The sequence below is a fragment of the Xyrauchen texanus genome, chromosome 27 (assembly GCF_025860055.1).
Source record: "Xyrauchen texanus isolate HMW12.3.18 chromosome 27, RBS_HiC_50CHRs, whole genome shotgun sequence".
In the NCBI taxonomy this organism is placed as follows: Eukaryota; Metazoa; Chordata; class Actinopteri; order Cypriniformes; family Catostomidae; genus Xyrauchen; species Xyrauchen texanus.
Genome location: NC_068302.1, coordinates 9,842,693 through 9,867,687, shown reverse-complemented (window position 1 = coordinate 9,867,687; position 24,995 = coordinate 9,842,693). Strand labels below are relative to the sequence as shown.

The following is a 24,995-nucleotide window of genomic DNA, read 5'->3' as shown; positions in this document are numbered from 1 at the left end:
AAAGTTCACACAAAAATGACTTCTGTGGAAATCCAAAAGTCAGGCAGAATATTCACACAATGAATGTGAATGAGGGTGGGTGCTGTTGAGCTCCAAAAATGACCATATAAATGCACCATACAAGTCGTGGGATATATTCCAAGTTATCTGAAGCCATTCTATTGCTTTCTGTGAGAACAGAAATTTAATTTAATGTAATACTTAAAAACTTGTCAAACATATAATACAAGGTAGACATTGCCCATGTATTCCTAACAAAGTAGGCCTATTGTCTCTGCCACATGACCTTAATCACAACATAGGATTTCCTTAAAATATTTCATCTATAAAGTACCAGCTCTGAGCAAATACATTACACGTATTCAAAATTAACTAGTCTGGTGTAGTTTACACCCAAATGGGTGACGTGTTTTGTCTCATCATATAAATGTGCACTATGCCATTCATTTATTAAAAACACTTTTAAAAGACTTTGGAAAGTTTACTAAAATTCAGTTAACAGTGAAACGGGTAAAATTTTCTGAAAGAATAGAAAGTAAGTAAAATATTTTATTTTGCATTTAAAAAATGCATTGATATTTAGTTTTTGTTTAAAATAATCATAAATGGATAAAATAATAATAATAATAAAGAACATTTTGGGACACTTGTAATACCCGTATATGTGCTTTCACACTTTTTTGAGTTTGTGTCATTCTACCAATTCCTATGTAGGCTACAGACGATGACAATAAAGGACAAATCGCTTGTGTAATTGCAAACCTGAAGAACCGGCTGCAGACTCAGTCACAAGCAGGTGAAGTCAGCCAAAACTTATGACGCCTTGTAGATATTTCTGAGGTCACGACAAAATTGTGGTAAAAGTTCTCACGACAAAGATTTTAAAAGTTCCTCGTGTGGAGACTGTGGCCGGTGATCAACAGGAACTGATTCCACACCGTTTTTTCCAATAACACACAGATGGTATTTTACTGCAATAAACTTGTTTTCCTTCCTCCCAAAAAAAAGTACAAACTCCGCCCATCCCATGACTTCCCTCTATTAGTCCGTGCACAATATTACAGTAAACATATAATGTACCGGAACCAACAGTGTGTAAGTTCATATTTCCGACAGGACTCTTATCAGGTCACAATGCTCGGCTTCAGTGCACTGGTGTGCGCGTCTGTTGTTGTGTTGTGCAGTGCAGGTCCTTTACTGAAACACAGACATGAAGAGAATAACAGACCGATCATCGGTATATCTCAATTGTCTTTATATAACAAGCATTAGGAGCGACTTGTTCGCTTGTCGTTTTTCTTTTTCTTTCTTTATTGTGTTACTTTTAAGCAATGACAGACAAATGTCTCACGTTAAACTTATTTCTAGGTATTCTGACTCAAGAGGTTAACGATGATTATATGAAAAGGTTTGGCAAGACCTACATCCCTTCATCTTATGTGACCTACATCGAATCTGGGGGAGCTAGAGTTACACCAATTAGGTAAAATATCTGTCTGTCTGTCACTCTCATCTATCTATCTATCTATCTATCTATCTATCTATCTATCTGTCTATCTGTCTATCTATCTATCTGCATTTTCTGCTCTATCTGTCTATCTGTCTGTCTGTCTGTCTATCTATCTATCTATCTATAACTCTTTCTTCTATCTGTCTGTCTGTCTGTCAGTCACATCTGTCTATCTGTCTGTCTGTCTATCTATCTATCTATCTATCTCTGTTACATCTATCTATCTGTCTGTCTATACTATCTATCTATCTATCTATCTATAACTCTTTCTTCTATCTGTCTGTCTGTCTGTCAGTCACATCTGTCTATCTGTCTGTCTGTCTATCTATCTATATATCTATCTATCTCTCTGTTACATCTATCTATCTGTCTGTCTGTCACTCTCATCTATCTATCTATCTATCTATCTGTCTATCTGTCTGTCTGTCTTTCTGCCACTCTTTCTGCTCTATCTATCTATCTATCTATCTATCTATCTATCTATCTATCTATCTATAACTCTTTCTTCTATCTGTCTGTCTGTCTGTCAGTCACATCTGTCTATCTGTCTGTCTGTCTATCTATCTATATATCTATCTATCTCTCTGTTACATCTATCTATCTGTCTGTCTGTCACTATCTATCTATCTATCTATCTATCTATAACTCTTTCTTCTATCTGTCTGTCTGTCTGTCAGTCACATCTGTCTATCTGTCTGTCTGTCTATCTATCTATATATCTATCTATCTCTCTGTTACATCTGTCTATCTGTCTGTCTGTCTATCTATCTATATATCTATCTATCTCTCTGTTACATCTATCTATCTGTCTGTCTGTCACTATCTATCTATCTATCTATCTATCACTCTTTCTGCTCCATCTAACTATCTCTCTAATCTATCTATCTATCTGTCTGTCTGTCTGTCTGTCACTCTTTCTGCTCTATCTATCTGTCTGTCTGTTTAAAATGTTTTGTCATCACAAATTATAATTAGAATCATACATTTAAATAAAACAATGTAGACCTTCGTTAAATGGGTGAATTAGATTGTAATATACATTACACTTTATGTTACAGGCTAAACCAGAGTTTGGCGGAACATGAAAAAATCTTCAGGTCAATAAATGGGTATGTTCTTCATCTTTCTCGAAGTATATTCTCAACGTAAGCCAAAGTAACAGTCTATAGAGCTGTTTATGTTGTAGTCCAAAAACCTGGAAGAGATTTGGCATTTTCGTGCCATTGGTTCCCTCAGGATTTTCCTATGGGTTTTTAGAAATGCAGTTTTTGATTTATGAGTAAAATACAGTCTGTGGTAAACATTACTTAGAGATATGTGAACATTTTGTTCTGCAAAATACTGTACATTAAGCACAACAAATATTATTCTGATTGTGCAGCCCTGACTTTATGCTCTAAAGAATGCCTCCTCAATGTTTGAATTGCAGAATTTGAACTGCTATGATTCACTGTAAAGTAATAATTCTCCATAGAGATGAATATATAGACATCTTGAGCAGAATGGTTCCTTCTCTCTGTGTCAATCAGCCTTCTTCTTATTGGGGGCGCAGCCAACCTGGAGACATCTGACTTCGCTCACACTGCCGGATTGTACTTTAGACTTGCCCTTCAGGTACGTCAATATTATTCTACGTTTTGCCTCTTTTGCAATCTTTTGTAGTTGTTCTTTAGCAACAGCGCATTGTTTGGATATAGCTGGTAAATATCATTAAAGTAACATTAAGAACACAGACCTAAAATTTATTTTTAGGAAATAAAATAATGGGAATGGATTAGCACACACTGGTTTTTACTGAAAGGCTTGTCAAGAGATGTGTTTGCTATCTCAGGCAAACGATGTGGGTGACTACTTTCCCATATGGGGAACATGTCTGGGATTGCAGCTGCTTACTGTGTTAGTGAGTGGAGAAAACCTGCTGAGTAAAACTACTGCAGAGAATGTCGCATATCCACTAAACTTCAGCTCAGGTACTTGGTCTAAACACATAGTCTTATATCTTACAACATATTCACAGCACACACCTTTGCATGCATTTTATTTAGTCTCACTGTAGACCATAACCTCATGTAAAATGCTTTTTTGTTTGCCTTTATGTTAAGTGATGTTAGTGGCACTGAAATTCTACACTTTAACTTTTACTAGATATAGTGGTTAAAATGTTCTTATAAAAACATGTAAATATAATAATAATTATAATATCTTAAAATATAATATAAATCTATATAACATATTTATAATCCTTTTCTCAATTTAAACTCACTTTCATGATCATTAAAAGAGGCCGCAACCAGTCGCATGTTTAAGGGCTTTCCATCAGATCTTCGTAAAGCATTGGCTGAGGAACCACTTACTGGAAATTTCCACCATTATGGAGTGACTAAAGAGGTATATATGTTGATAAACAAAGCATATTCATTTAAATCATTCTAAGATCACAAACAGAAAGCAATGAACTCTTTTTTTTGTTTGTTTTTTTCCTCTTTTTCAGACATTTATGGGTAATGAAAAATTGAATGGCTTCTTTTCAATACTGTCCACAAATGTAGCAGAAAATGGAGCTGTGTTTGTTTCTTCCATGGAAGGTAAAAAAAAAGTTTTTGTTTTTGCAGTAAAAATAACCACTTATGAGCACTCATATGCATGTGGATTAAATGTTATTGGTCTGCAGGCAGGAAATACCCTTTCTATGGTGTTCAATGGCACCCAGAAGTAAACTGCTTTCAGTGGAACCCTCGTTACAACTTCCCTCATTCAAGCAATGCAGTGCACGTGTCGTCCTTACTGGCTCGATTCTTTGTAAATGAGGGTAATTAACATCTCCTACCCTTTTATTTTGAATCTATCTATCTGTCTGTTGAGAACAATGAGAACTCACCCAAACCACATTCTCACTCTCTTTTTAGGAAGGCAAAGTTCCCACCACTTCAGTGTGGTAGCAGAAGAGAGCAGAGCACTTATATACAACTACAACCCTGTGTATGTGGGAAATATCTCTTCATATGAACAGTGTTATTTCTTCTGAGAGACACAACATAGGAGGATACTGAGAAAGAAAACCAAAGATAAACTTTCTTAAGTCTTTTTAGATATAAATATTTTATATTTATAACATTTTACAACAGGTGTTATAATCACTCACACACTGAGAGAAAGAATCAAATTCATTGTTTTTAAATTATTTGATACATTGTATTCTCTACATCATCATTCACTGATCAATCATTGTATCCATCTTAATTAATATAATGGAAATTTACAATATACATATTCCAGTCCTTGAAGTGGATTGATGTTAGTAAATACGCCCAGTGATGGGGTTTGCCTGGGCTATAACCCTGTCAGAAATTTCCATTATTTACAAAGATGTCATTTTTTTTACCCTCACTATCACTTTCATTAAACATTTAAAAATAAATTATTAATAATATTAATAACATTTAAATGGATGAACCTTAGTGTTCATATTAAAGTGTAATTGCACGTGTAATTAAATACCATACATATTAAGAACATGGGTAACGCGTCACAATATGGTTCCATTTGTTCACATTTGTTAACATGAACTAACAATGAACAATACTTTTACAGCATTTATTAATCTTGGTTCATTTCAACATATAGTAATACATTTTAAAAATCAAAAGTTGTATTAGTTAACATTAGTTAATGCACCATGAACTAACAATGAACAATTGTTTTTTATTAAATAGAATTAACAAAGATTAGGGGCGGCTGTGGCTCAGGTGGTAGAGTGGGTTGTCCACTAATCGTTGGTGGTTCGATTCCTGGCCCACACGACTCCACATACCAAAGTGTCCTTGGGCAAGACACTGAACCCCAAGTTGCACCCAATGGCAGGCTAGCACCTTGCATGGCAGCCCTGCCTTCATTGGTGTATGAGGGTGTGTGTGTATGAATGGGTGAATGAGTCGCAGTGTAAAGCGCTCTGAAGTGCAGACCATTTACCATTAATAAATGCTGTAAAAAATATATTGTTAATTGTTAGTTCATGATATCTATGTATGTTAAAGGGATTGTTCACCAAAAATATTAATTCTCTCATCATTTACTCATCCTCATGCCATACCAGATGTGTATGAGTTTCTTTCCTCTGCAAAACAGAACTGAAGATTTTTAGAAGAATATCTCAGCTCTGTAGGTCCATAGAATGCAAGTTAATGGTAACCAAAACTTTGAAGGTCAAAAATGCACATAAATGCAACATAAAAGTAATCCATAAAACTCTAGTTGTTAAATCTATATCTTCAGAAGTGATATGATAGGTGTTCGAGTCATATTTTTTACTATAAATCTCCACTTTAACCATTGTGCATATCGCCACCTACTGGGCAGGGAGGAGAATTTATGGTAAAAACTTCTACAACATTTGTTACATTTGTTTTATGGTAAAAATCTGTTTCTCAATAGCACCTATCATATCGCTTCTGAATATATAGATTTAACCACTGGAGTCTTATGGATTACTTTCATGCTGCCTTTATGTGCTTTGTGGAGCTTTTTATTTTATTTTTTTTACAAATTCACTTGCATTGTATGGACCTACAGAGCTGAAATATTTTTTCTAAAACCTTCAGTTTGTGTTCAGGAGATAAAAGAAAGTCATACACATCTGGGATGGCATGAGCTGAGTAAATGATGAGAGAATTTTATTTTTGGGTGAACTATCCCTTTAACGAATGGCACTTTTTCTAAAGTTTTTCCAGAACATGTCATTAATATTTGCTCATTTTTGAAACAGCTACCAATTACATTGTTATTTTGTATGGGAATTACTCGTATTAGCATGACGCTAATGTAACACTGTAATGTAAAGTGCATTTTATCGTCTTGTTTGTGTCTTCATACTCGAGTCACAGATGACAACAGAAATCTGTGTTTGAGAAGATTGGCTCAGTCGCGCGCCCATCACTCCGGCTGGGAGGGACTTTAAATCGCTCTTGTTTAGTTCTCAGTGGATGCCAACATCTTTGTTTGCTCACAGCCACGACACACGATCAAATGTAAAACGAAGGACGTTTACTCTGCATTGCACAGGAATAGAAGCGAACGGTGGATGTTTGCGCGTGACCCGCTGACTCGAGCACAACTTAACATCGCTGTAAAGACGTGTGAGGAGGATTGTTTATAGTCAAATGAATCCAGATGCGCTGAATGGCCAGTCGGACAGAGGGCATCATCTCTCTGTTTATAAACCCATATCCTGTCATATAAAGAAAACTAACGGGTGGATTAATGCGCCCATTCCAGTGATGCAACGGTAAGAACCAAACCATCTTTTCTGGAATAATGTGGATTTGTGAAGCCTATTATACTAAACCAAAGGGTTTATATGGGAGTCGTCACATATTCAAACAACGTGTTTATGATAGTGCGCTTTTGCCATGTACCAGATATGTTTTCAGTTAATACACTCTTTGTTCAATGATACACTTTATAAAAGGGCATTTATCATTTGATTGACAACTTGTTGTCACCTCACACCCACTCTTAATGTTCAGTGTCAATGAGGTTGTGACACTTCAATTAGACTGGCAGATTAAAAACGACAAATAGCCTGAAAGATATATATAAACTAATATTGACAATCAAATGCATAGTACAGTTTGTCACCCCTTTATTGATATTTTCTACAAAACAATGAAGGTGTGGCATATTTTTAGATAAATCTATCTACTCTCCTCGTTCATTGAAAATATGTAATTACACACTTGTTCCATAGTTGTAGATCATTCCATATTTGTCTTGAAAGCACTTCATTAATGAGAAGCCTTCTAATCTCTGGGGTTTTTTAATATTTTATGGAAAACTCTGAAAAAGTGCTCAAACGCACATTCATTTTTGAACTTCAATAAGAAAGCAGCTCCTTTTACTTCAATATAAGTACATTTACATACATGAACTTTCATGTTATCACATTTTTAAAAATGGTCTGACTGATATTCAGCGCTTGAATGATTTTCTGTGTATTTTCTCAGAATGCACCTTCATAATTTCTCCAAGCAATGGATATAAAATGACATAACCTTTTTATGTTCATTTAAACCCCAGATCTTTATTATAATTAAGCATTATCAACAGCAACAAGCTATATATTTTTTAAGTTGTAGTTTTTATACAGTACTGTGCAAAAGTCTTAGGCACATAAGATGTTTCACAAAAGCATTTATCTTAAGATGGTTATTTATATCTTCAGCTTTAGTGTGTCAATATGAAATATAAATGTTAGACTCACAAACATTACTTTTGTAAATAGAAAAGATTAGAATAGAAGAACAGGGAGCCCTGCAACAGATGTCATGGCCCCCACAGACCCCCACTGAACATCATGTCAGTCTGAGATTACATAAAGAGACAGAAGCAATCGAGACTATAGATAGAAGAACTGTGGAGAATTCTCCATGAAGCTTGGAACAACTGATTCCAGGTGTAAGTAGGAGAATTGGTGCTGTTTTATAAGCATAGGTGGTCACAATGAATATTGATTTAGCTTTTTTTATGTTTACTGGAGTTTGTATGACATGTATGAAAAGTGATGAATGAAAACTATTTATGTCATTATTTTTGAAGACATCCTCACTATGGAACATTTTTCACAATGCCTAAATCTTTTGCACAGTACTGTATTTTTTCTACACACAATAAAATGTGAAACAGTGAAGTTGTAATCTTAAGGGACCCTCACGCCATTTCAGATGTGTTTGACTTTCTTCAGCAGAAGAATATTTCAACTCCGTAGGTTCAAACAGTCCAAGTCAACAGGGTCAAAAACTTTGAAGCTCCAAAAAATATATAAAGGCAGCATAAAAGTAATCCATATGACTCCAGTGGTTAAATCCATGTCTTCAGAAGTGAATTGATAGGTGTTGGTGAGAAACAGATTCAAATTTAAGTCCTTTTTTACTATAAATCTCCACTTTCAAACAGCCATCCTAAGTGCTCTTCTCTCCTAAGAGTTCTTCTTCTGTTTTTGTTGATTTCGCATTCTTTTTGAATATCGCCACCTTCTGGCAGGCATGGACTGACCATCGGGAACACCGGGACTTTTCCCAGTGGGCCGGTCAAGTAGTGGGCTGATGCGAATAACTTGTTGCATTTTGCAACCGTTTTTTCCACTCGTGCAACAACAATATTGCCCCACTCTTATTTATTAACCACTGCCATGAACTGCTGCGCACAGGAAACAACAAATACTCCAAAAGTGTGACAAAATGGTGCTATGCTTGTTGTGCACAGTCCAGTGGTAAACTCCAATATAGAAACCTTAAACGCTCCATGCAAAGCTTGTTGAAACCAGATTAAACAGCCCTGACATTCTAAACAGCCGTGACGAGGAGTCTTTCACAATGGTAATTACAGGCTTTTCAATCCACACATCACCATTCTTATTACATTACTGTTAGTAACACTAACTGTAGATACTATGATGTTTTGGCAGAAATATTGTATTTATATTTAATAAATGATACTATAATTATATTAAATATTGTATATTGGGGAAGATAAGTCACTTTTAAGACAGTTTATTTTATTTTTTTATTATAGTTTCTACATGGATAATATTGTTTTTCATTACGAATTCCATAGTTTGTTTTTTAGAAACCAAAATTACATTTAACCATGGTAATGAGGAGGATGATTTTACCTGTGATTACTATAATCTTACCAATACCACAGTTAAACTCTGGATACTATGGAAGAACTGTGGTAAATTAGGGCCAGAACAAAGGAGAATTTAACAAGGTAGCTTTAAAGTCAGAACCCTGTGAATTAAGGATGAAGCTTTGAGTTTTGTCATTTGTAAATATGTTTAGTTCCGATGAAATTTAAAGGGAAAAATAAGTTCAATAATGTGGAGCCTGATGAAAGATCAATATCAGTACTGTTAGAATGTTTGAAAGTAGCCCTATAAATAAATAGGTGTTAATTAACTTTTTCACCAACACCAATCATATCGCTTCTGAAGACATGGATTAAACCACTGGACTCCTATGGATTACTTTTATGCCACATTTATGTGCTTTTTTTAGCTTCAAATTTTTGGAACCCTTTTACTTGCATTGTATGGACCTACAGAGTTGATTTATTCTTCTAAAAATCGTCATTTGTGTTCTGCAGAAGAAAGAAAGTCATACACATCTGGAATGGCATGAGAGTAAATGATGAGATAATTAAAGTTTTATTCCTTTAAGGAGCTATTTCTCTCTGATCTAGTCTTAAAAAATGACTTTTCTTGGTGTAACCAAGTGTAATCAGGTTGATTCAGTTGTATTAAATAATATTTTTGATGATAATAAAATGACTAAATGTAAATGTTACCACATAACACACATTTTTAGGTTACCTGACAAGCAGTTGTTTGTGATCAAAGACCATTCATTGAAGAATTTGATATGTTGCCGTTGCATTTTGATGTTAAACAGCCAATCGTAGAACAGGAAGTTCCTATCTATTTCACGTTGTCATCTTTCAAATGCATTTGTGCATATTACAATATAGGTCAGCAGGTTTGCAAAGAGCTCCACTAACAAATGTGTCAAAGATCCAACTTGCTAATATAAACCAACACAGTTTAAATCCCAAGTTGGGGTGACTCAGCCCGGCTGTATCACTATTATGGCCTTGAGAAGACCCTTAAGCTTATGTTGGTCCTGAGGGACAGCTCCCGCACATGGCTTTCTGTAACATTCTGTTAGTGAAGGAAATGTGTTTATAAATTGGCAAGCAACTATTGTGGCCTAGTTTGCTTTTATGCTCTTTCCTGTAGGCTTATGTGTGTCTTTTCATCACACCTCCTTATATTCGCCTACTGTCTTAAAGGAACAGTTCACACAAAATGTAAATATTTACCTAACTTTATGTTGTTCCAAACCTGTATGACTTTCTTTCTTCCGTGGAACACATAAGGTGAATTTTTGAAGAATATCCTGGCCACTCATTTTCACAGGACTTGTGATGTCAAGCCCCAAAATGACAAAAAACAACAACAACATAAAAGATGTTTAGCTCTAAAAACAATACAAGTTCACATATGAACATTGGTGTCACTAGCTATGTTTTCATCCATGTTGCGAATTTAATTTATGCAAAAAAACATAATATCGTAAAAACAATGTGCGAATAAAAAGCTGTGTTTCCATCCCATGTGTTCAAAAGATCAAAATCGACACTTCCGAAGAATATATAGCCACTGTGAATCTTTTATTGATAAAATACTCATGGATTAGAACAAGCAGACAAAACACTGTAAAGAGCTTATCTCATGTCTGGGAGCGACAGTGCATCACACAGTTCTGGGAGCACTATGTGTGTGTGTTCCCTCTTAATTTTTCTTTGCCGTGCGGATCTATAAAATCTGTAAAAACCTGCTCTTCAGCACAGTTCAAGTTTGTATTCGACATATTTGCTTTGCAAACTCATTGCAGGCTTTGGATTTTCAGAACAATGTTATTTCAGGATGAAGAGAGCAACATTTAAGATGCAATGATTGGTCCGCATGTTAGTCCAAATATGTAAAATTGTTCTCTCGTGAACGGGCAATGGACATCAAGAATTATTTTAATTGTAAAAATGACTTTTTCTCACCAAAACCTATCAAATACCTTCAGAAGACTTGGAATATGATGCACAGGGTCACATGGACTACTTTTATAATACTTCTGGGTGTTTTTTAAGCTTTAAATTGAGGCATTAACCACTATCATTGTATTATAAAGACAAACCACACTGAAAAAAACAACTAGTAAGATTGACTTAATTTTACGTAAGTTTTTGCACAGTTTTTCAAAGTAAATTTTAATGGTATAAAATGTTGTAAAAATCTACTTAACTTCATGACATAGTATTGAAGTGAACGTGTAAATTTAACTAAATCATTTCAGTTAGTACAGTAACATTTACTTACAAATCAGATGTACATGTATTAAAATTTAAATGAACATTTCACATTTTGAACTTTATTTATAAACACGTTTAATCGTGTGCAGTATAACATATGGAAGCCTTACAAAGGGAAGCTTAATGTATGCTATGTTAGACAACATCACCTTGCATTACTTGCGATAGAAACGAGACACAGTGCTGTGCACGAAGTCCTCAACACTTGGTATGGTAAACAAATTAACTGTAACAATGAAAATGAAAAGATTGAATAGAAAATAAACGTCAGGCTTCACACAACTTAAATTCAACAATAAACATGGTGTAAATAAACTTGCAAACAGTGAAACCATGCAAGCGCATTAATTATTCAAGCTTAGTGGATGCTGGGTACACCAGCTTCTAAATATTAAGTAAAATCAAATTGTTTTATTTACCAGTAGAATTTACTCAAATGAGCAAGTCAATTTGACATTGATTTCTACTATAAGATTGATCCATGATGATGCATTGTGAAGATCACAAACAATCATGAATAATATTTACTTAAAAGCTAGAACATTATTTTTACATGTTTGAATTTAAGTACTTTTAAGTACTGTAGAATATACTTAATATCTGTAAATACATTGTGTAGGCTATATGAAGGATACATACAGTATACACAATATATCATCCAGTTATTGGTAGAATAAATAATGTACGTCCTTTAATAATGATTTGGGTCGAATTAAATGGAAAACTATCTGAGAGGTGCTCCGTGGCACTGCAGAATTTTGAACAGCCCCCGGAGTCTGTCGGCAGCGGTGTGTGTACATTCAGAGAAACCAATTGTTTTGAATTGTAGAACACGCTGTGTTGTCTGCTAGACATGTCCAGTGTGCGACCCCCTTAAGAAAGACTTTATCAGTTGTCAGCGAGGAGTATGAGAATGAGGTGGAGAGAGACAGAGACCTCGGTACTGCTTTGGTATCGATTTCGCACTGTGTGAAAGTCCGACTCCCTCTCAGTAGGAATGACGTTAAGTGTCAATATTATTGATTTACATTGTTCCAGGTAACTTGTGAAGTGATGCCAGAGACTGCAGAAAATGAAATAGCATAGAACCAGAATACCATGGGCCAAGTTCTCATTAATGTTACTGCTAATATTAGGTATTTCTGCTCTTGCACAATGTGAACACAGCAAGTGGGGAAGTTAAACTGGGCACTCGTCCAATCACAGATCACAGATGTATTACTAAAGAATGCAATATCATGCTGTGTGCTTGGACTGCACATCCAGGCTGCATTGTGTCATAGTGTGGCCCTGTATGAAATTATTCATCTATGATTATTCAAAGGAGGGAAATTGCACTCAATCAGTATTAAGCAGTTTGTCCTGGTTTCTTGTGCAGTGTGCAAATGAACTGTAATATAAGTGTCCCACTTTATCTGTATTCACACTATCTGTTCTAGGATGAACTGACCCTTTTCTCTGTTTTTTTAATTCAGAGTAATTCTGTTTTAATGAAGTGTTTAATCAGTGTTAATTTGATATTTTATTGTTTTGTTAATGTGGTACTTTACTGTGTGCTCTGAATCACTGCATGTGTAGGGTGCTTCTGCAGTTTGGGACTTATATACTCCATTAAGAACTGCACTATGTCATCGGTTACCTTCCAGGATCTACCTCTCAATATCTATATGTTTATCTTCGGCACGGGTATCTTTGTCTTCGTACTCAGCCTCATATTCTGCTGCTATTTCATAAGGTACTGTAAATCTGATCTCACACACACAAGCACATAAATAAACATAAAAAGGTGTATATCTGGTGTATATATGATTCGCTGTAGGACAATAGAAGCAGGCGGTGAGGAGTATTATCAGGAATGTGGTGAAAGACGACAGGAAATTGCTGTATTGAAAACACACAGGCAGGCAGATGCATGTATGTTGATCGTGTTAAATCAGTGCAACTATTGTATTACAAAGCAAATCAAACCATTTCAAATATCTGAACAATCTACCTCTGACATTTTATCTCTTCAGTTCTATTCTATTCTAATTTATTCTTTTCCTACCCTATTCTGCTCTGTCCCCTTATATTCTAATCTAGTCTTCTTCATCCGTCTTTCTCTACTCAGTCTGCCCTCTCCTTTTCTATTCTATTTTATTCTGTTATTTTATTTGTATCCTCTCCTTTCCTACTCTATTCTTTTCTACTCTACTCTGTCCTCTCCTATTCTATTATATTCTATCCTACTCAACTCTTCTCACCTTCACCCTCTTCTATTTTAATCTGCCCTATTGTATCCTACACCCTATCCCACTTGACTTTTCTCTTCTGTCATTTCCTATTCTATTCTATTCTATTCTATTCTATTCTATTCTATTCTGTCCTACCTACAGTTGAAGTCAGAAGTTTACATACACCTTAGCCAAATACATTTAAAAAAAACAATCACAATTCCTGACTTTTATTCATAGAAAACTTTCCCTGTCTTAGGTCATTTAGAATCGCTACTATATTTTAAGAATGTGAAATGTCAGAATAATAGTAGAGAGAATTATTTATTTCATTTTTTATTCCTTTCATCACATTCCCAGTGGATCAAACATTTACATACACTTTGTTAGTATTTGGTAGCATTGCCTTAAAATTGTTTGAATTGGGTCAAATGTTTTGGGTAGCCTTCCACAAGCATCTCACAATAAACTGCTGGAATTTTGGCACATTCCTCCAGACAGAACTGGTGTAACTGAGTCAGGTTTGTAGGCCAGAGGCTACAAACTAGGGGCTACAGGTTTTGAGGTCAGGGCTTTGTGAAGCCACTCCAATACCTTGACTTTGTTGTCCTTAAGCCATTTTGCCACAACCTTGGAGGTCATTGTCTATTTGGAAGACTCATTTGTTACCGAGCTTTAACTTTGTGGTTGATATCTTGAGATATATCCACATAATTGTCCTTCCTCATGATGCCATCTATTTTGTGAAGTGCACCAGTCCCTCCTGCAGCAAAAAAAAAACCCACAACATGATGCTGCCACCCCCATGCTTCACAGTTGGGATGGTGTTCTTCTGCTTGCAAGCCTCATCCTTTTTCCTCCAAACATAATGATGGTCATTATGGTCAAACAATTCAAAGTAACATCTTTGTCCCCATGTGCACTTAAACTGTAGTCTGGATTTTTTATGATGGTTTTGGAACAGTGGCTTCTTCCTTGCTGAGCAGCCATTTATGTTATGCTGATATAGGACTCGTTTTACTGTGGATATAGATCCTTGTCTACTTGTTTCCTCCAGCATCTTCGCAAGATCCTTTGGTGTTGTTCTGGGATTGATTTGTACTTTTTGCACCAAACTACGTTCATCTCTAGGGGACAGAATGTGTTTCCTTCCTGAGCGGTATGATGGCTGCGTGGTCCAATGGTGTTTATGCTTGCATACTATTGTTCGTACAGATGAACGTGATACCCTCAGATGTTTGGAAATTGCTCCCAAGGATGAACCAGACTTGTGAAGGTCCACAATTTATTTTCTGAGGTCTTGGCTGATTTCTTTTGATTTTCACATGATGTCAAGCAAAGAGGCACTGAGTTTGATGGTAGGCCTTAAAATACATCCACAGGTACACCTCCAATTCAGTGCACCTCCTATCAGAAGCTTATTGGCTAATTGTCTAAAGGATTTACATAATTTTCTGGAAATTTCCAAGCTGCTTAAAGGCACAGTTAACTTAACTTAATTTCTTACCCACTGGAATTGTTGTATAGTCAATTTAAAGTGAAACAGTCTGTCTGTAAACAATTGTTGGAAAAAAATGCTCGTGTCATGGACAAAGTTGATGTCCTAAACGACTTGTCAAAACTAAAGTTTACTAATATATAATCAGTGGAGTGGTTAAAAAATGTGTTTTAATTACTTCAACCTAAGTGTATGTAAACTTCTGACTTCAACTCTAACTCTTATCTCCTTCACCCTCTCCTATACTAATCTATTTTATGGTAACCTACCCTATACTACTCAACTCAACTCTTCTGTACTGTCATTTTTATATCCTATCCTACTCTGTTCTTTTGTACTCTAATCTACTATGACTCTGACCTTGTCTATTCTCTTCTCTTCTTTTCTCTTCTCTACTCCACCCTATCCTGTTCTATTATATCCTACCCTTTCCTACTTAACTCTTCTCTACTCTGATATTTCCTTTTCTGTTATATTATATTCCATTCTATTCTATTCTGGTATATGTGTGATGGATCATTATATCACCGTGCAACTGGATCTTTTGCTTTTTGTTGAATGCTAAGTGCAGTTAGAGGAGCCCTATAATTTATGATCATTTTAGAGTCTCTCTCTCTTGGTAGTTGTCTAGTGTCTATTGGACAACATGTAAATCACGTCAAATCAAAATTTTAGCCCTTCAAGTGTGGAGTTTAAATTAGCATTCCAGACACTTCAGAGCTTGTGTCGTGAGCAGAAAATTATGTCAAATTCTCTCTCTTCTATTGCTGTGCAAATCAGTGATTCATCAGTCAAATTTAACACAGGTTTTTGTAATTCTGGCTCTGAAAAAGACTTGTGCCTGAATATATCATTATGATTAATTTTGTTTTGTCCTACAGATTTAGACACATTAACTGTTTTAATTTTTCAGTTTATTCAGAATTCCTCAACTTTTATGGAGACTGCTGTCAACTGGATCACACCAGGCCATTAGATAAATGCTGTGGTTTAGCTTTCATTGTATGGATGTTGTATTTCATGTCCTTTTTCAGTAACTGTATGATTTATTTTCCCTTTCACCTCAATAGTAAATTAAGACACCAAGCCCAAAGTGAACGCTTTGGATACAGAGAGGTAAGAGTGGGCGATATGGATTGAAGCGGTCATATATCTACATTTTTATCATTCTACATATCTACAGAAGTATAACGTCAGTTAAGATTTTGTCATTTTCCCCTGAGTTAAACAGGCTGTGGCTAACCTCACAGCATGTGAAATGAGGAAAAATGCTTGCTTTTGTAAAGGTTTCGGGTTTGCTGTCAGGTCACCAGGTCCAATATAGTCGGCGACACAAGAATGAAGAGTTCTATCAGGAAGACTCGCAGACTTGAGTAAAATTTAAGATGATATTTATTTGATGAATATAAAACAGAAATGTAATGTCTCTCTTTGGCATAAGCTCCGTCTGGCGGTACGAAGAAGTTGTACTCGGAACCGTCATATCCTGTCGGAGATAGGAGGCAGCTGCGATGAGCCTATCCCCATGCAGGACGGGACTCAACTGGTGGTGGTGGGGTGGTGGAGGTTGCCGTGTTAGCACACTTAGGGGGCTTTCACACTTGGTTCGATTGCCTGTTCCGAACCCGAGTTCGATTGCTCCCCCCTGCCCCCGATGGACTGTGTTCACATTATATATTTGTATCCGAACCGCGGTACGCTTGCGTCATCAAGCTGCAGCTGGTGCGTAATTGTGTTGCTTGATAACCGCGAAATGAAAAGGCGTCAAAATTCAATGAATAGACTTGCTCGGTTCACATTTGTTCTTCTTTTTTTTAACCTTTGGTTTTGTTTTCAACATCAAGATACAGAAACACACTTGCGTCTGTCTGCCGCAAAAATACTGAAATCGTTCAAAAGACAGCGGGCTGTCTGCCGAAGACAATTTTTGCGAAGGCAAGCAGAAATCATCTCTCTGCTTGCAGTGCATGTGCGTCAATCCCGCTTTTCATCAAGGTAAGTGTATACACACACACACATGCACGCACGCACGAAAGTAAACCCTTTCCGCTCATTTTGAAAGTGACGCGTGTGAGACTGACGACCACATTATACGTCATCAATAGCGGTTCACTTCCGCGGTTTGGTTCGATTGCGTTCATATCAGCAGCGAACCGTACTGGAGTTCACATGAACCGTACCCCAGACCACGTTTTTAAGCGGACCCGAGTACGGTTCGCGGGTGCGCACCTGAGTTCGGAAGACAGCGTTCACATCATCCAAACGAACCGAACTCTGACGTCATTCGAACCGGGGTGCGCACCAAAAGTGCTAGTGTGAAAGCCCCCTTAAACAGCAATGTGATAGAATGTGAGCAGACTTATAAAGGAATGGCTTACATGTGATTGGCTAGGATGTACCTAACTAATGGTGCGATGATGTACAGCTGCTAGTCTTCCTGCTAGAACTACGCTGCGCTTACATTTCTGGTTTTCTAGCTCTATTTCAATTTATGTTCTTTTTGGACTGGGGAGGGATTTTTGAGATCTGAAAGTCTGATCATGTCTGCATAATACATTGAACTCTTTTATTTCAAAAGGGAAAAGGACAGTCAATTTTACATCACATATATTTAAGCAGAATAATCTAAATGATTTGGACTAAGTCTTGTGATGATTAAATGAGGTAATCTGAATAAGATTGATTGGTGTGGTATTCATTCCTCTTCAAAGTATTGAACTATTCACTTGCTTATGTGTACATTGCAGGTAATCTTAAAAGGAGACCCCAAGAAGCTGAATCTTCATGGGGTAAGAAGAGATCACTATTCTTCTGTGCTTTTTATTTGGTTGTACATGAACATGTAATTAAAAGGATTTTGTTAGATTTAAAATGATTAAATAGTTCTGTTCAAACACTTTTTAAAAATGTGTTTTTAAACAGTAACCTTAGAATTGTTTTTTCCTCAAAGCTCATTTCTTTCAATAGAAGAAATTATAGAAGTCATTTTTATTTGTCACTTAAAAAAAGCTTTTAAGAGTTTTTCTAGAAATGTTCTCCCTTCTCAGTTTGTATTGCTGTCTCCTACCCAAATTGTTTTCCATTTTCTCCTGGTTTATTTGTGTCTCCACACCTTTGTGTCTTTGTTTTGTTTCCTCCACAGCAGACATGCGCCGTGTGCTTAGAGGACTTTAAGGTGAAAGATGAGCTAGGAGTGTTGCCTTGCCAACATGCCTTTCACAGGAGGTGAGAAATAAGCTGGTGTGTAACAGCTGGTGTTTATAAAGCAGCAGTGCTGATCTGGAGCCTGCTATTGTTAGCAGCACTGTGAATGTAGACAGGTGAAGGGTCTGATCCGGAATCAAATTTACAGCTACAGACACTGCTCTAATTCTCTTTACTGCCCTTTGTTTGCAGGGCCTTTTTATACTGATGACCATTTTATACACACCAGGGTTTATTTTATGGCAGATGATATTTGCACCCTGGATCACATAGCAACATACACTATGCATACTCTCTGGTACATAAAGCATTAATAATAGTATATAATATAATTACATCTAACATTTTATATATTTTATTATATGATTATATGTAAACCGTATTAAATGTTGTGTATTAAGGTCATATACTATTGTATAATAGTGTATTATTTAACACATATGGGCCCCGATTTCCTAAAGGTTTCTGTGTATAAAAACGTGCAAACTTGATAGCACACTAAAAAAAGGTCAGAGCTGATCTAGTAATGTAGTCTTTTAAAGACTGCATCTTTCAGATGCACAAAATATCACGACTTGGCAATTTTTGTGTTTCTCCAAAATTAATATGCAATTTAGAGGTGTGCCTCCAAATGCGCATAATAAAGGGAGGTCTAGATGCAAATGATTCAAATTGCACCCGCAAAGCGTTTCATAAGGCGTGAAAGTCATTTTAGAATCAGAAACTAGCTTCACGTGTCTCTCGTATGCACAGATAACATTGCCACGATCAAGGTAATAGCGGTTTGAAATTCAGATTTAGTTTAAGCGTACATCAGTGATGCGATGGCTTTCTGTGTGAATTATGAACATTTCAAGTGTTGAAATGAGTGTCAGTGCATTTTCATCAACTACTCTTACACTTGTTAAACAGCAGGGACTTTCTGGTGATGTCATACAATCTTATAAATAAACATATAAATGCCATATTGAATAAAAATAAAATAGTATTTAGTGAGAGCTGTAATGTAATTGCATTTGGTGAATGTACCACACACAAAAGCCTCCTTTTGGAGGGTGTGTCCAACATATTTGCAGGTGTAGTTATTTGTGTCTTAAATCACCCGCAAAACGCCCACGACACGCACACACAATATCATTGACTGAACAAGCAAATTAGCACACGTTATTTTAGATCTTAGTAAATCGGGGCCATAGAGTGGGGTGCAAAAGTCCATGAGAAAATACTTCTATTTCTATAGTTTTATAATTGAAAACAAATATTTTAATTACAAATTATACTATCAGCAATACTGTTGGTATACTTTAAACCCTAAAAAGAGCTCAAATAATACATGAGATATAACTGAAGAATTCATGTAAGTGCTTTTATAAAATTATAAGCTTCACATTTATGACTTTAAACCCTCCAAAAATGTACCTCATTTACCTCCATTGTAAGTGCCTCACTGTAACCTCGACTTTTGCTTTTTTAAAGAAAAGGATGGACGAGTCGAAATCGTTTTTTGTGATAATCAATAATATGCCACAAATGAGCTTAAAGGGACAGTTCACCCAAAAATGAACATTCTCTTATCATTTACTCACCCTCATGCCATTCCAGATGTAAATGACTTTCTTTCATCTGCAGAAAAACAAACAAAGATTTTTAGAAGAATATTTAAGCTCTGTAGGTCCATAAATGCAAGTCTATAGAGGCAACAATGAACCCTCAACAAATGTTGATCAAAAGACCTGAGCGCTTTGGTGGGGGAGTAAGGCAGGAGAAGGTCACTGATATATTGGGGTGCGAGACCAGATAGTGCCTTATAGACAAAAATCTGACCCTGAAATTCACAGGAAGACAGTGTAGTGATGCTAAAACCGGGGAAACGTGATCCCTCTTTCTTGACCCTGTTAAAAGCCTAGCTGCCATGTTTTGAACTAGCTGTAGGAAGGATAACACAGTTTGGGGCAGACCAATGTACAGTGAGTTACAATAGTCTAATCTTGATGTAATAAGTGAGTGGATCACAATTTCCAAGTCTTTATGAGAAATATAAAAATATATTCTAGCGATAAATCTCAGGTGGAAAAAGCTACCCTTGACAACAGCACTGATTTGTTTATTGAAAAGTAACAAGGAGTCTAAAATCACTCCAAGACTACTCACATGATCTTACATTTGACAACAGAGGACTGGTAAGACAAGGTAACCAGGCCAGGTAAGGAGGACATGAGGAACCTAAAATCAGAATTTCAGTTTTGCTTTAATTTAATTGTAAGAAATTATTTGCCAGCCATGTTTAATATCTTTGAAGCCATTTAGGGTGTTCTCAGATGAACAATTCTTGTCTACACTCACTGAGAAATAAAATTGGGAATCATCAGCATAACAGTGATACGATATGCTGTACTTCAGAAAAATAGAGCTCAGAGGAAGCATATACAGGGAAAATAACAAGGGTCCTAAAATCGACCCTTGTGGGACACCACACTGTAATTGAGACGACGTTGAAGAACAATTGCCTAAATCTACAGAGAACGTCCTTTCTTTTAAATAGGAGGAAAACCACAGGAGGACCATACCCAACCATATATATTCTAGATGATTGAGAAGACTATTGTGGTCTATAATGTCGAACGCAGCACTGAGATAATATCTAATAAAATTAAGACGACAGGTGAACCTGAATCCATGTAGAGTAAAATATTATTAGTGACATTCAACAATGCAGATTCTGTGCAAGTGTTTGAAACCAGACTGAAATGTGTCTAAAATATGAAATGTATATAGATAGGATTAGAGCTGTGAATAAACAACTCTCTCCAAAATCTTGGAAATAAAAGGCAGTTTGGAGATTGGTCTGAAATTGTTGTGTATTGCCAGATCCAAAAAAGTTTTTTTTTTTAACAATTGCATGTTTAAAACTACTTGGAACAATTCCACTTGCTAATGAGCTGTTAATTATAGCTGTCACACTGGAACTGCTAGTCATGAAAACTTCTTTAAGAAGGCGTGGAGAAAGAATATCCAGCTTGTAACTGGAACACTTCATCTTAGAGACTACATCTGCTAACTGTGCTGGCGAAACATGTCCAAAGTGAGTCAGGGAGCTGGGCAGGGAAGGAATTAGTGGTTGATCAAATTGTGAAGGTACAATCAAACCTTTAATCTGCCAAATTTTTTGAATAAAGAAGTTTAAAAATGTTTCATCTTGGGTGGCATCCAGAAAAGCATTTCTAGTTGGGTTTAAAACAGAATCAATAGTTTTGAACAATAGTTTTGGTCAATTTGCGTTATCAGAGATTAATGTAGAGAAAACATTAGCTTTCGCTTCCTTTATAGCTCTCTAATAATTAGATAACACTCCTTTAAAATATCATAAGAGACCGGAAGCTTCTGTTTCCACTTGCACTCAGCTTTTCTGAACTCTTGTCTGAAAGCACGCGTGACGTCATTTAGCCAAGTCTGTGAAACACACTTAACTCTCCAACTCTCCTTGTACTTTTACACTTGACAGTATCAAGTGTAAAAGTACAAGATTTATTAAAAGCTTCAACCAATGATTCAGTGTTGAGTCCAGCTAAGACATCAACTGTGAAATGCATTAGATATAATTCTGAAAAAAGATTGGCAGTAGACGAGTAAATAGACCAAGAGAGACGTAAGGGCAGATAAAAAGAAGGGATAGGACAAGAAGAGACAGACATAAACATTATTGAATAATGGTCAGAAATGCCAATATCTAAGACCTTTATTTTGGATACAGAAAGACCATAAGATAATGCAAGATCTAACTTATGACCCATATTGTGAGTAGGACCAGTGAAAAAGTTTAATTAGTCACAGCCTGGTGGTGTTAGATCCCCTAGGGCCATATGTTTTGTTTTTGGTGATTTGCATTCTTCGTGCATATCGACATCTACAGAGCAGTGAGGAGAATTTAATGGTAAAAAATTAATTTGACTTAAATATTGATCTGTTTCTCACCCACGCCTATCATATCGCTTCTGAAGATATAGATTTAACCACTGGAGTCATATGGATTACTTTTATGCTGCCTTTTTGGAGCTTCAAAATGTTGGTACCCATTCCCTTGCATTGTATGGACCTACAGAGCTGAAATATTCTTCTAAAAATGTCAGTTTGTTTTCAGCAGAAGATAGAAAGGCGTATACATCTGGGATCGCATGAGGGTGAGTAAATGATGAGAGAATTTTCATTTTTAGGTGAACTTTTCCTTTAACTTGTTTTGAACCCAGAATATTCCTTTAAAGTCGGTTGGTTTAAAAAAAAAGGGGACAAACCCTTCATCTTCCTGATCTCCTCAATAGGAAATACAGTACATTAACACAGGAAAGTGTTGTCAAACCATTTATATGGTCTTGACATGACATAACCTACAATAGCATTTGAGGTTTGAATTTTGCATATCATTACATTTGAAAAAATTGAGTTGTTATTTTTCCGAAAATGAATTGGATCTTGATGTATATTGTTGGACTAGACCTACAATGTGTATGTTGCAGGTGTGTGGTGAAGTGGCTGGAGGTGCGCTGTGTCTGTCCCATGTGTAATAAACCCGTCTCTGGATCCACCGAGAAGCACCAGAGCATAGGCACGTTACCGGACGAGCTGGTGTAGCACTGGACACTTCTGGAAAAGGGACAAGACTGGCATCAGACGTTGTGTGTGTTCCTCCTTTCTGGAGATTTTTACATACATAAACAGCTGGACTGTACTTCTCTGCAACTCTAGGATCTAATTGTGACTCTAACCTTATGTAAAGACAGGTTAAACCTTTAGCACAAAGACGAAGTTAAGGGGCAAGTTTTCTCAATCTCAGAGTAAGCAAAACCTTTTCTAAAACACAGGGCCATAGCAAGGTAATATGGGCCCCCTGACTGTATATTGCTCTGGGCCCCTTTCCTATTAAAACATAGAGTTTAGAATTTGTTGTGGGGCCCCCTGGACATTTGGGGCCTTAGAATCATGACCACCTTTCACCCCACTAGCTACGGCCCTGCTAAAACATACTGGCATTGAAGATTCTTGAATGAAGACACTTTTAAATACAGGAATAGACATTGTCAAGCCTATCATCTCTAATTAGTTTATCATTGAATGCCAATAGTTAAACTGAATGGCACTAAACAGCATTCCAATACATAAACGTCTGAACGCTGCATTGGAGATAGACAGCAGCAAAGTGCACTGGGCCAAAATAACTTTTTTAAAGTAGCGTGTATGTAAGAGAGAGTGTGTCTGTTTTGTACAGTAACCATTTGTAGTAATAGATGTCTCGTTCATTATGAAATGTGCACAAATCATTGACTGTCTTCAGAGATTTTAAGCAAACGCTACCACAGTTCTAGGACACTTAGAAATGGACTACCGGTGAAAAAACAAGTGGCTTTCCTTTTGTATTTCAAGTTGTTGTGTTTGTTCACTGTAACCTCGTTGCCATTGTTACTGATGTGTTTAGGTCAATGTTTTCACACGGGAAAAAAGCCTTTTGATTCATTTGTCTTTGCAGTATATTTTTTTGCTTGTCAACGCTGTGTCTGAAACTAAAGGTAGTTACCTCGTTGCTCAGTCAGTCAATAACTTAACAGTCAACTTTTTTGAATGAAGGTACCTCCTATGGAATCTGTTTTAGACAGGCTTTCAAAGCATTATGTCATGTCTAATGGTGACTGGAGCTTTTAAGCTTTATAAAGAACAAAAAGCTACACAAAAGTTCCATAAACGCAGTGCAAATGACTCTAGCTTGGAATAGCGACTAGTATATTCTTCAAAATGTTTCATTTTGTGTTCCACTACAGATCCCCATTTATATGTCTTTTAAACAATACACACTTTAAGCTAAACAAAGCATTTAATGCTTAAAAAAATACCAGTCTAATAGTACATGTGATAGAATGTGACTTTTTTTCCTTATATTCATTATGTTCAAGCATTGTAGTGGTCTAAATCACTGTCAGACAGAATGTGTCTGTGCTCTAGAAGTCAAACTAAAGAAACTAAGGAATATTCTGTGTTCAATACAAGTTAAGCTTAATTAACAGCATTTCTGGCATAATATTGATTAGCAACAATTAATTTTGACTAGTCCTCCTTTTCTTAAAAAAAATCAAAAGCACAAATCTGGGTTACAGTAAGGCTCTTATAATGGAAGTGAATGGGGCCAATCCATAAACGTTCAGATACTCACAGTTTCAAAAGTATAGCCACAAAACAACCAATATGAGTGTAAATATGATTTTAGTGTGATAAAATCACTTGTAAACCTTTTCTGTGTAAATTTATTGCCAATTTTACAACTTGTTCATAATAATGCAACGTCAACAAAACCTAAAACCCACAATTGACTGTAAAAATTAGGATTTAAACAAATTTACGGTTCAAATAATACATGTTTTAACAAAAGAATAGTTTTATAAAAATATAAGCTTCACATTTCCACCTTTAAATCCTCAAAAAATGGCCCCATTCACTTCCATTGTAAATGCTTCACTGTAACTTCGATTTATAATTTTTTTTTTAAAGAGATTTGAAATAATTTTTTGTGGTAAACAATCATTTAGCCACAATTGCGATCGATTAAGCTTAACTTGTATTGAACCAGGAATATTCCTTTAACAAGGTCAAATCATATAATTTTCTTAGC

General features: G+C 36.1%; 2 protein-coding genes across 7 annotated transcripts; both read left to right on the top strand.

Moving 5' to 3' along the window:
- Nucleotides 1-1,056: 1,056 nt before the first annotated feature.
- Nucleotides 1,057-5,030, top strand: LOC127621189 (gamma-glutamyl hydrolase). Its single transcript, XM_052094699.1, has 9 exons — nucleotides 1,057-1,237; nucleotides 1,369-1,483; nucleotides 2,569-2,619; nucleotides 3,040-3,124; nucleotides 3,342-3,480; nucleotides 3,792-3,898; nucleotides 4,002-4,095; nucleotides 4,182-4,319; nucleotides 4,417-5,030. Exons 1-9 carry the CDS (start codon nucleotides 1,075-1,077, stop codon nucleotides 4,533-4,535), a joined length of 1,011 nt encoding a protein of 336 aa, XP_051950659.1. The 5' UTR covers nucleotides 1,057-1,074; the 3' UTR covers nucleotides 4,536-5,030.
- Nucleotides 5,031-6,469: 1,439 nt separating this feature from the next.
- Nucleotides 6,470-24,216, top strand: LOC127621444 (RING finger protein 122-like). 6 transcript variants are annotated; one of them, XM_052095034.1, is made up of 6 exons: nucleotides 6,655-6,791; nucleotides 13,007-13,163; nucleotides 16,210-16,255; nucleotides 17,887-17,928; nucleotides 18,285-18,364; nucleotides 22,855-24,216. In XM_052095034.1, the coding sequence occupies exons 2-6, from the start codon at nucleotides 13,054-13,056 to the stop codon at nucleotides 22,967-22,969; spliced, it is 393 nt and encodes a 130-aa protein (XP_051950994.1). In that variant the 5' UTR covers nucleotides 6,655-6,791; nucleotides 13,007-13,053; the 3' UTR covers nucleotides 22,970-24,216. The 6 variants fall into 6 exon arrangements, with proteins under 6 accessions (XP_051950991.1, XP_051950990.1, XP_051950994.1 ...); XM_052095033.1 differs by having other exon boundaries at nucleotides 18,282-18,364; XM_052095031.1 differs by lacking the exon at nucleotides 13,007-13,163 and having other exon boundaries at nucleotides 6,470-6,791.
- The last annotated feature ends 779 nt before the right edge of the window (nucleotides 24,217-24,995 follow it).

Coding starts and splice junctions, on each gene's coding strand:
- LOC127621189 (XM_052094699.1), top strand. CDS start 1,075: ATGTACCGGAACCAACAGTGTGTAAGTTCATATTTCCGACAGGACTCT. Junction 2,620..3,039: donor ATCTTCAGGTCAATAAATGG/GTATGTTCTTCA, acceptor TGTGTCAATCAG/CCTTCTTCTTATTGGGGGCG. Junction 3,125..3,341: donor ACTTTAGACTTGCCCTTCAG/GTACGTCAATAT, acceptor TTGCTATCTCAG/GCAAACGATGTGGGTGACTA.
- LOC127621444 (XM_052095028.1), top strand. CDS start 15,995: ATGATTAATTTTGTTTTGTCCTACAGATTTAGACACATTAACTGTTTT. Junction 16,256..17,886: donor AACGCTTTGGATACAGAGAG/GTAAGAGTGGGC, acceptor TGTACATTGCAG/GTAATCTTAAAAGGAGACCC. Junction 17,929..18,281: donor AGAAGCTGAATCTTCATGGG/GTAAGAAGAGAT, acceptor TTTCCTCCACAG/CAGACATGCGCCGTGTGCTT.